Consider the following 12,051-nt stretch of genomic DNA (forward strand, 5'->3'; position numbering starts at 1 on the left):
CATTTCTTCAGTTTTGTCATTTCTTCTGTAAAACTTATGACATATCTATCAAGTTTTGTTCTTTCTTGGATCCTACTTTTTAGTTTCTTCAAGGTCATAACATTTTGAGAAGATAGATGATTAAATTGACCCAAATCCTTATTTAGTGATTTATCAACCTTAGAAGAAAGAAAATCTACGGCCTACTTGAAGTAAAAATGTAAAAATTCATTACTAAATACTTCAAGGCATTTTATCTGATATTCTGACATTTCAGATAATCCATAGCAACATATGCACACATATTGCCATTCTTACTCTTATGAATTTCCACAGGCATAGCTGTGTGATTGAGAAATTTACTTCACAATCATATGGTTCTGGGTTTCATTCTGCTGTTTAGCATCTTAGAAAAGTATCTCCTCTTGTCACCTCAGATTGTCCAATGAGTAGAATCTTGGGATAGAAATCTATGTGGGTATCAAGCAAACTTCATTCCTTTACATCAAAAGGTTGCTTAGCCATTCTATAAAGAAAGATTCACTGTTGTGGTGAAATCCTAACATCCCTGTGGGATAGTAAGTGAAGTGTCCTAAACCTTATAAAGGCGCATGCATACTGACAGTGCAATATACAGTGTGGTGTGTGCAGTTGCATTTGTGAAGGCAGTTGTAGAAGTCGTTGAGAAGAGATATAAGTTTGTTCTGTGTTCGTTACTGATTTAATTTTTGTAGTGTTATAACACTGTTACAGTGTAGTCTATATCCAAACTTAAGGATATAAGAGTGGTGACGAGACATTCGAAGTTCACTATGAATGTTCTTAGCATGGAAGACCTATTAGCTTCTGTGGTACAGTTGTAACGGAAACAAGAACAGCAGCAAAATCAACAGTTGTTGGAATTATTGTTGCAGTCAAAAAACATTTCAGGATCATTTTTGGCAGACGGGGTTACTAATTCAATTGAAGAATTAACTTATAATCCAGAAGAAGGCATTTCGTTTTCTGCATACTTCAGAAGATATGAAGGGATCTTCAAAGAAGAATGTAGAAACTGGATGGACTTCTTTTAAGGAAATTATCACTTGCAAAACATGAACAATATTGTAATTACATCCTGCTGAGAAAACCATCCAAAATTTGTTTCTAGGAAGCAATTAACCTGTTATCTAAAACATTCAGTGAAAGAAATTCACTATTTAATATTTGCAGGGAGTGCTTGAATTTGGAAAAAAAAAAAAAAAACTAAAGATTTCATCCCATATGCCAGAATTGAAAAACAGAGAATGTGAAAAATTTAAACTAAACAAATTAACTCAAGATACGGTCAAATGTCTAATCTTTGTACTAGGATTAACTGTAAGCAAAGATGCAGAGATATGGGCTCAGATATTGACAAAACTAGAACAAGATTCAAAACTAACTCTACAAGTAGTGGCTGAAGAATGCCAAAGGATTATAAATTTATGGAAGGGTACAGAAAAAATTGAAAATGATTATTCAAATATACATACATGTTTACCTGTAACAGATAAGAAAAAAGTAAAACAACAGTGAAGACCCAAACCATGCTATGGGTGTGGAGAAATACATTTTAAAAGAAACTGTCCTTTTAAAAATCTGAAATGTTCTGGATGTGGAAAAATCAGACATAAGAATTCTAATTGTGGGGTGAAACATAAAAGGTCGAATGAAAAACATTCAAGAAAAAAAAGTATTGTCAACACAAATGCAAAGCAAGGCACAAAAAAGAAAATTTGTCTCCGTAAAAATAAATAATGTGAATATGAGACTACAGTTGGACACAGGAAGTGATATCACGATAGTTAACAATGAAACATGGACAAAAATAGGAAAGCCTACATTGAAAAAAGCTTCAAAAATTGTGCGAGGTATTTCAGGGAAACAATTGTGATTTTTGGGTGAAATGATAAGTGAGATGACATTTTGTGGAAAAACTTTGAAAGCCAAAGTTTTTATATTAAAAAATACAACAAACCTATTTGGCACAGACTAGATGGAACTATTTAATTTACAGGACCTCCCTATAAATATTTTTTGTAATAATGTAAATGGTTCTTACGCCAGTTCAAATAAGGTGTTGAACGATTTAAAAAAGATTTTTCCTGACGTTTTTTCTGAAGAATTAGGTGCACCAAGACAAATGCAAAATTTCAAGTGAAAGAAAACGCTGTACCAGTATTCAGACCAAAGCGAGCTGTACCTTTCGTGGCGGTGAATCAAATCATCAAAAATTGGATTGAATAGAAAAGCCTGGAATTATAGAAAAAATTGATTATTCAGAATGAGCAGCACCAGCTGTTTATGTAAAGAAAAAAGTAATAAAATATGAGTATGCACTGACTTTTCAACAGGCTTGAATGAATGTTTGATGACATACAATTACCCATTACCAAGTCCGGAGGAAATTTTTGCGAAACTCAAAGTTGAACTTGTTGGAGGCATATTTGCAATTACAAGTCAAGGAGGAATGTTCAAAATTATTAACGATAAACACTCATAAAGGTTTATATAAATTCAATCAACTTCCTTTCGGGATAAAGGTGACACCTAGTATTTCCCAACAGGTGATGGACACTATGCTTGCAGATACAGATTTCACTATAACTTACTTGGATGACGTACTCATAAAAAGTGAGTCTCAAGGTCAGAATGAGGAACATGTTAAAAAGGTCTTTGAAAGACTAAAGGAGTATGGATTTAAACTTAGCGAGAAAAAATACAAATTTTACTAGTCAGAAATAAAGTATCTAGGGCAAGTTATCAATAAAAATGGTCACAGGCCAGATTCTTTAAGATCGACTGCAATAATAAATATGCCCCCCCCCCGAAAAATATTACAACATTACAAGTGTTCTTGGGGCTTGCAAACTATTACCAAACATATATACTGAATATGCATGAGCTAAGAGCAACCCTAAACAACCTCTTGAAAAAAAAACGTTAAATGGTATTGATCAGACAGGTGACAAGAAAAGCATTCAAAGAAATTCAAAAAGTTTTAACATCTGAACTGTCATTATCGCACTTTGATCCAAATTTTAAAATAGTAATAGATGCTAGCAAAAGTGGTATAGGAGTGGTAATTTTACACAAGTATGAAAATGGTAGTCTAAAACCCATCGCTTATGCTTCATGTGCATTGTTGGCATCTGAAAAAAAACTACAACCAAATTGAGAAGAAGGCATTAGCCATTATTTTTGTGGTGAAAAAATTTCACAAATTCATACATGGAAGGAAATACAGTCTGCAGACAGATCACCATCCATTGTTGTCAATTTATGGATCGAAAAAGGGTATCACCCACACATACAGCCAACCAATTACAGTGCTGGGGGATGATCCTACTAAATTATGATTTTAAGATGGAACTTCTAACATCAAAAAAACTGGGACATGTGGATAGGCTGTCAAGACTGATACCTAAATACAATGAACCATGAGTGGACACAGTAACAGCATCATTAAAAGCTGAAATTGAAATAAAAAAATATACTCTGTAACGTAGTACGTGAACTACCTGTCACTTTAGAGGAAATAAAAATTAAAGCAGAGAAGGATGTGTTTGTAATAAAAAATGTTTAAATAGTGAAGTCAGAGACAAATACAAAAACTCATGTAGCTGAGCATAACACAGTTTCAAAATGGTATTCAATATGTGATGACGTACTTATGTATGCTCAGAGGGTTGTAATACCTGTTTCTTTGCAAAATCGTATGCTAAAAGAATTCCACATGAGACATCCAGGAATTGCGAGAATGAAAGCACTGATGAGTAGCTACATCTACTGGCCGAATATGGATCAGGATATCAAAAAATTGGTGAAAGCCTGCAGGGGTTGTGCCCTTGCAGCAAAAGCACCACCTATAAAAATTCAGCCTTGGCCCAAGACTGACACACCTTGATCCAGGTTACACATAGACTTCACAGGACCGTTAAATGGAGGGTATTATCTAATAGTTGCGTGAAATGGCTGGAAATATGTAAATGTAGGAAGCCAACCTCCAAAGTAACTATGGAATTTCTTGAACTTTTTGCACGATATGGTGTCCTAGACACTATAGTGTCTGATAACAAAACGCAGTTCACATCAAAGGAATTTTAAAACTTTTGCAAAATACATGCTATGGAGTATATTACTACTCCACCATACCATTTAAGATCAAATGGGCTAGTGGAACGTTTTGTAGAGGGTGCTGAAAAAAAATCTAGGAATGAGCCACAGCTGATACTGCATTGACGCAATTCTTAAGTGTCTACCGAATAACACCTAACCCCAACACCACTTCAGGTATGTTGCTGGCTGAACTTATGTTCACCAGGAGGGTCAGGTCAGAGTTTGACAAATTACTACCGGGAAGAAAAGTAAAAAATGGAGAGAAACACCGAAAATAAGATAAAATACTTCAAAATCGGTGACAAGGTGTATTTTAGAATATACAGAAATGGAAAGAAAAGTTGGTAGGAAGGTATAATAAGTAAACGTTTAGGAAAAATAACATACATGGTAAAAGGTCATACATGGGAACACATATGATATGACATGATAAGAATAAGATATGAAGAACTAATGGAATTTCTTTATGACATGTTTGACATCCCAGTACCTCAAGGAATAGTTGAACCAACAAGTACATTGACTAGGAAAAGAAAACAAGCAGAACTTTTGCAAGTAGAGCCAAAATGAAAAAATTATTCCAATTTATTCCCAGGGAATTAAGTAAAAAAAAAAAGTTGGGGAGAGGTGGTAATAAATATATAATAAATTTTAAAAATATTGATTTCCAAGGAAAGTCAAACTCAAAAAGAGATATTGTGGTGAAATCCTGACACCCCTGTGGGATAGCAAGTGAACTTTCTTTAGCCTTATAAAGGTGCATGTGTATTGACAGTGCAATGTACAGTGTGGTATTTACAGTCACATTTGTGAAGGCAGTCATAGAAGTCGTTGTGAAGAGATATAAGTTTGTTATTGATTTAGTTTTTGTTGTGTTATAAAACTGTTACAGTGTAGTCTATATCCAAACTCAAGGATATAAGATTCACAAAGTACATACTGTATTTAAAACCCCAGCAAAGTCACAGTCCATTGAGTGAAACTAGTAAAAGTATGAAAGAAAGTTGTTCATTAAAAGAAAGATCTTTCCCTTTTCTAAAGTTCCATTTTTAGTAATTGTTCAAACATATTGTGTACCTAATCACTGAGTATTGCAGATGTACTTGAGGTCATCGCAAAGTGGTTATAGACTATTTAGATATTACTTATTATTTGATAAAAAGAATAGCTGGATGAATTTTATTAACAAGAATAGACTTTAACATGTGATTATAACATCAACCTAAGTAAAATTGTGGCTGTCCATACATACTGGTATGTCCTCTACATCCCCCTCTCAGTTGAGAGGTCCTAGTCTTGTGGGTGCTGGTGCAATTTAAAAGCGCTCATGCTGGTACCTTGTAAAAGCACCTATGCCAGTTACATGTAAAAGTGCCTGTGCTGGAGCCAACCACCCATGCTGGTGTCACATAAAAGTCCCTATGCCTGTACCACATAAAGATGCTTGTGCTAGTTTCTCGTTAAAAGCACTCAGTATATTGTGTGAATACGAAAACTAAAAGAAGCAGCACATATGTTAAGACACAACAACCTCCTAAGCAGACCGAGTGCAGATATGAGTAGCATATGGGAACTGGTATTAAGGAAGGACAGGGAAATGTTAGATTTATAAGACCTAAAATTCACTACATATGGTGTAGTGGTTAAGAGCGCAGGCTACTAACCCCAAGATTCCGAGTTCAGTTCCAGGCAGTGACCAGAATAATAATAATAATAATAATAATAAAATTGAAAAATACCTTAGGAATGGGAACCTAGGTTCAAAATTTCCCCAAGACACCTGATGAAGGCTGGAGGGTATATCAGCTGAAACATTATGTTAACAACAAACAAGATGAGGACAAATTCCATCAAATGTAAATAATGTAAATAAATATGCTTTATCCTTAATTTTTATCTCCTAAACCTTTTGAACGAATTATAAAATGCATCAAGTATATTTATTATTTATGAGAAGAATAAATTTCTTTTTGCAGCTACCTTCATTGTCATGCCCTCAGAGTGTACAAGAGAAGAAATGGCTGTTCAAGTTGTAAAGATGAAAGATATATATGAAGAGACAATTGTTTCTCATTTTAAAAAAGATGGAAGATCACATTATTCCCAGTGTGACAGTGTACTCACAATAATAGGGATTGATAGTTACCAGTTTGATCTTAGAATTGAATCACTTGACCTGCAACAACCTGAAGATGGTATCTGCATTGATTCCTTGAAAATTTTCAATGGTAAGTTATGATTTTTTTCCTCTATTCGTTTCTGAATTTGCAGAAGAGAGAAAGAAAGAGAAAGGGAGAAAGGAAGTGACAGAGAAAGAAAGTGAGAGAAAGAGAGAGAATCTCTTTGAAGTAGTATGGCAGAGAGACAGACAAGCAAAGAATATAGAGGGGGAGAGAGAATAGAAGATACACAGAAAGAAAATCATAGGGAGATGGTGTCTGGTTTTAGTTTCACTTTGTGGGACAAACAGACAGAACCTCTTTTTTTTATATAGATAGAAGATAGATATAAGCATATAAGGTTAATACTGTGTATATGCATATATGGACATTTATTGACAAATTTCATGTCCTTCTTACCCCTCTCTTTACTGGTCCTTAATCTGGATGGTATATGTCAGTGATGAAATTGTACTTCATTGAATTGAATACAGGATGTACCAAGGTTCTACACTACCTAGCAAAAGTTTGCACAGATCTTCTTTTCAAACATGGACAAAAGCCCCACAAGAACTATCTTCTCTTTGTCCCTCCCAAGTACACAATTTTAGGGCTGCAAACATCTACGTTGGCTCAATGAAGGGGAAATTTGGTGAGATTATCAAAATGATGGAGCGTCACCATGTTGATGTGTGTGGTGCACAAGAAGTGAAATGGAAAGGAGCCTCTGCTAGTTTCTTCATGGATAAGAAACAGAGGTTCAAATTTTTCTGGATAAGCAGGAGAGATGGAGTGTGTGGTGTGGGCATACACTTAACAGAAAACTGGGTAGATAAGATAATTGAGGTAGTCAGACTATGTGATAGGGTTATTAAGTCGAGACTTATAAATAGATTAACAATTACAATTATCTCTGTCTATGCTTCACAGGTTGGGCTAGCTGATGATCAGAAGGACCAATTCTAGGAGGTCCTTTTGCAGACTGCCCCAATGACAAATAACAGAGACTTCGTTATTGTGGCTGGCGACTTTACTGGATATGTTGGGCAGCATTCCCATGGATTCCATATATATATATATATATATATATATGTATATATATATATATACATGCATATATGTGTGTGTATATATATATATATATATATATATATATATATATATACATACACATATATGCATGTATATATATATATATATATATATATACATGTGTGTGTATATATATATATATATACATGTGTGTATATATATATATATATATATATATATGTACACACATATATATACATGTGTGTATATATATATATATATATATATGTATATATATATATATATATATATATATATGTACACACATATATATACATGTGTGTGTGTATATATATATATATATAGTATATTTAACAAAACTGTCTGATGAACGGGAACGTGAAACTCTGAGTAACACCTTTTTGTGATATTTCTGCTGCTTTTAAATAAAGTATATATATATATATATATATATAGATTCAAGATTGAATATGGTACATATGTTTAGGCACCAGAATATAGGATGGTATGGTATTATACAAAAACCATTCCAAAAAACTAGGTGATCAAAAAATCAAAATAAGCAACATGGATTTCAAAGATGATTGCAGTACGCATGTTTCATGCTACTCCATTTATTTAAGTAATGCGAGCATTACATTAAATGCAATATGTAGAGCAATCTTCAGCTGCAGGAAAATGCAGAAAATTACAGTAGAATAGACATATTATAATTGTGGCAACATTTCAAATCCAAGTGGGAGGAAGAATACATAAAAATCCATCTTGACATTGCCAAGTCTATCAGGCTAGTAATTGGTTCTAGGCAAAAATTCTAAACTGTCTCTGATTTTATTGTCTCTTATCTAGTAGTAATAGTATGAGGGACAATCACTTCTAAGGAAAGGGAAGGTGTAAGCATTATGCATGGACAAGGCTATAAAAGATGTGGTTATAAAGGATTCTCTGGTCAGAGTGGCAACACTCTTATAGGTTGGGTTTTTTTTACTACTATCAAAATGCTGAGGAATTAAACCCTAGGTATATAGGTCAAACAGGGCTTTTTCTTTAGTCTGAATAGAGCATCAGTATTGTTTTACAGATATCAATATTAGTTTAACCAATATTTTAACAATAAGAGTTATGCTAATAAAATAAAAGCATGAAGTAATGTCAGTATTGAATTCAGAGGTTATAGATAAGGTGTAAAGTCTAAGGATATTAAGTATATTGGGTTCATGAAAATTATTTTGAATTATTTTTAAAAATTATTTTAAAATTTTAGCTGATATATATAATAATACTATTTAGAAGACACATAAAATTTAAGCTTTATTTTTATAATGTGAAGAAAAAATTAGTATAGGATTTATATTAGTTTATGGGTTTACTAAGGTTTAAGGGACAGAAAAAGAAAAAGGATATTAGGAATTAACAAGGATATCCAATACAGGAACCTGATGATTGATTAAAAGTTTCGTTAGTCATGGATTTGTTTCAATATTAAAATGGGCTAATTAAAAAATATTAATTGAATAAGGATTAGATTAATTTTGGGCATAAGGATTAGATTAATTTTGGGCATAAGGATTAGATTTATTTAAGTAAAAAATACAAAATAAACAAGACACTATTGCTTTAGACTTAGACATAAGGCAAATAGTATGACATTGGTTTATGGGCTGTACTAGAGTTATATTTTTATCACATTCATTTTAAGGTAACTTTTTATTTGGTACAAGTATCTCTGGCAGTGGTCAGCAAAAAATTGTAAAAGAGAGGAAGTAGCAGAAGTGTGCTGTATTTCTTTTGTTCAAATGATTATACCTTTTCAGTTATGAGATTGTGGTTTAAAGGCACAAAAATAGAGTTGCTCTTACCTCGACTTGGAATCAGGTACCACTGGCAAGCAAATCATTCAGTTGTTATCACTTGTTGACACAACCGATCTCTTCACACCATGCCTGGCCTCTGTCACTGACAGCATAGAAAAGAGGGAGACTTTCCTTGTTGCTCACTGACATGACTTCATCTCGTCCCTTCTGGTCTTCCTGTGCTATCTCTCCCTCTCCCTTCCGGTCAGATACCCTTCCACCATGTGCTGTCTCTCCCTCTCCCTTCTGGTCAATTACCTATCCACCGCCCCCTCCTCCCCCCAATCTAAAGATCACTTCTCCCCTGTTCTGCTTCATAATCATCCATCCGCCTGGAGTGGGGGGCAACATTCCCTTTGAGATCTCTGTAGAGTCACAGGGCTAGCTTCTCTCTCCCTTTTGTCATTGGAAGAGCTTATCACCCTTCGAATGTCCAGAACATGACACTGATACATTATTTGGAGTACTAATCATGGTCACTTTTCCCTTTCCTCATTGCATTGTGCACCAATCAGTCAGTGGCTTCACCCACACTTCGTCTCCAACCTCTATAGATGTAATCCCTTCTACTTCTGGCTGTTGTGGCACCACACTCAAATGTCTCCATTTATACTGGAATATGGCCCTTTGTGGGACCAACTCTTTGGCTTGCCCTACCCTGGTTGTACCAGAAGACTGCCTCCATAGGAGTGATTCGTCCCCTCTCAGCCATGGCTTTAATCATATAGTGGTGCCATTCCACAATCCTCTTTCGACCTGGCCTGTATGCAGCTCTGACGAAGCGTCTTGTGCTCCACCTTTCAAGCATATTTCTCAGCTGCACTGAGTGAAAAACTGTGTTGCTGTCCATCAATAGGTCGTCTACAGGCTCCCCTTTCCAAGAATGCCACATTCAGCACTTCTGAAACTTCAGCAGCAGCCTCCACCCTGATTTCTCTCCATATAGCTATTTGCCCTGGTCTACAGTCAACCATTAAAAGGTACACCTTTCCCTGATAGTGCCTCACATCAATGGCTAGCCTCTTCCAATCTTCCTCTACCTGAATCTTTCCTGGTTCATGTGTACTCATGGTGGGATCAATCGATTGGCACCTGTTGTAATTCCCCACTATCCTCCAAATGCTCTCTCCAGTGACACCGGGGTCAGCCATCCTAGTCAAAAACAATGTCCTGTCAACCCTCATATGGTGCATGTTGTGCAGCTCCTTAGTTCTGTACCCTCCAGTCAACAAACTACTGCTACTCCACTCGGAATATTCTCTGCTGTTTCCATCCAATGCTTTTTCACTCTGGTTAGAACATCCACCTGATTCTTTTCCGAGGGCATAAAACCACATGCAACTCCTGGTCGAACTTGGCAGCTTGATCCCTCAGGATTCCCAGGCGACACTTAACCACCATTTTTACAGCCCCCTTTTGTGCGAATCCTCTTCCAGTTGGTGATTACTGATTCCACCCACCCTTGCACTGTGGTAGAATCAGTCCATACCACGATGGTTTGTAGTCCCTATCTCAATGCTAGGTTGATGCCTTTCAACACAGTATCCAGGCAACATTCGGTGGTGCACTTTCAATTAGTCATGAAGGGAACTAGTAGCACAGTAGTTCCCCTCTGCTTGTTTCTCGGCTTTCAGTTATTCACTATGCGTCCAGGGTGGCTGCATCAGTAACACCACTGTTGGCTTTGGTTCCATGCATTCCCTGACCATGTGTGGACTTCAACATCTGAAGTATGGTCCTTTGGCAGTTCACCTTGCCAGACTCTTGCTGTCATTGTTTGCTGCCTGTCCCTTTCATCCTGTTTGTAGCCACTGTCACTGTTGCCACTACATCATGTGTGTCACTTTGCAACAACACCTGCGATTTGTCAATCATTTCTCCTACTGACATTGATTCAATGTCTGGGATCTGCTGCAGACGTAGAGAGATATGGTTGTGGAATCTGATCACAAAAGCCAGCTTCACCATCCAATAAACCCTGCTATGCCCACCAACCTCCTAATCTCGCTCACGTAGTCATCTATCTGCTTGCCAGTCCTTCTCACTCTCCCAAGCTTCCTGTAGGTTTTAAAAGCCCCCTCCATGCATGCATCCTTCAGCTGCTCTTCAATTTTTTTCTGCTTTCTCTTGGTCTGCTTCTTCCCTCTCCAAGTACAGATTCAGCACACTGCCTTCTAAGTACAATAGTATAAGGCTAGCCACGTCTTCTATTCCCTGCAGCTTCACCATGAGTTTCACGTTCTTTATCCAGGCCACCGCATCACCTTCCCCAGTGAACGGTCTCAACACATCACTACCAATTCTGATTTTTGTGGCTATTGCAAACACAAAAAAAAACAAAAACAGGAAGAACAAAAGCAACATATAAATTTTTAAAATCTAGTTCTCAGACATATCCTCACAGTTGGTAACAACATGCCAGAATAGCTTGTGGTTTAAAGGTACAAAAATAGAGTTGCTCTTACCTCAACTTGCAATCAGCTACTGCCAGCAGGTCATTCAGTTGTTATTACATATTGACATGACCGATCTCTTCACACCACATCTGGCCTCTGTCACTGACAGCATAAAGAAGAGGGTGACTTTCCTTGTCGCTCACCAGTATGATGTCATCTTATCCCTTCCAGTCTTCCTGCACCATCTCTCCCTCTCCCTTCTGGTCAGTTACATTTCCACCACAGAGATATTGCCTTACCATCACAATTATGTATATATGTTTTCACTAGGTATTTTATTCATGAGCTGTAACTCTCTTCCAGTTTGTATATTTATATTTGTCAAAGGTTGTCTATTTATATTTGTTCACAAGTTTCATTTGTAAATTTGTCTGCTTTATACTCTTTGGAACTGAGCAACTGGTATTTGTC

General features: G+C 36.1%; 1 protein-coding gene across 2 annotated transcripts in view; it reads left to right on the top strand.

Moving 5' to 3' along the window:
* LOC106878819 (uncharacterized) overlaps window positions 1–12,051 on the top strand; it is a 51,034-nt gene that overhangs the window by 10,004 nt on the left and 28,979 nt on the right. For both annotated transcript variants that reach the window (XM_089366661.1, XM_089366662.1), the window contains exon 3: window positions 6,096–6,347. In XM_089366661.1, coding sequence (XP_089222787.1) covers window positions 6,096–6,347 — 252 coding nt within the window. The remainder of the gene's footprint in view (window positions 1–6,095; window positions 6,348–12,051) is intronic.

Source organism: Octopus bimaculoides, chromosome 19, assembly GCF_046866305.1.
Source record: "Octopus bimaculoides isolate indiv1 chromosome 19, ASM4686630v1, whole genome shotgun sequence".
Taxonomy (NCBI): domain Eukaryota; kingdom Metazoa; phylum Mollusca; class Cephalopoda; order Octopoda; family Octopodidae; genus Octopus; species Octopus bimaculoides.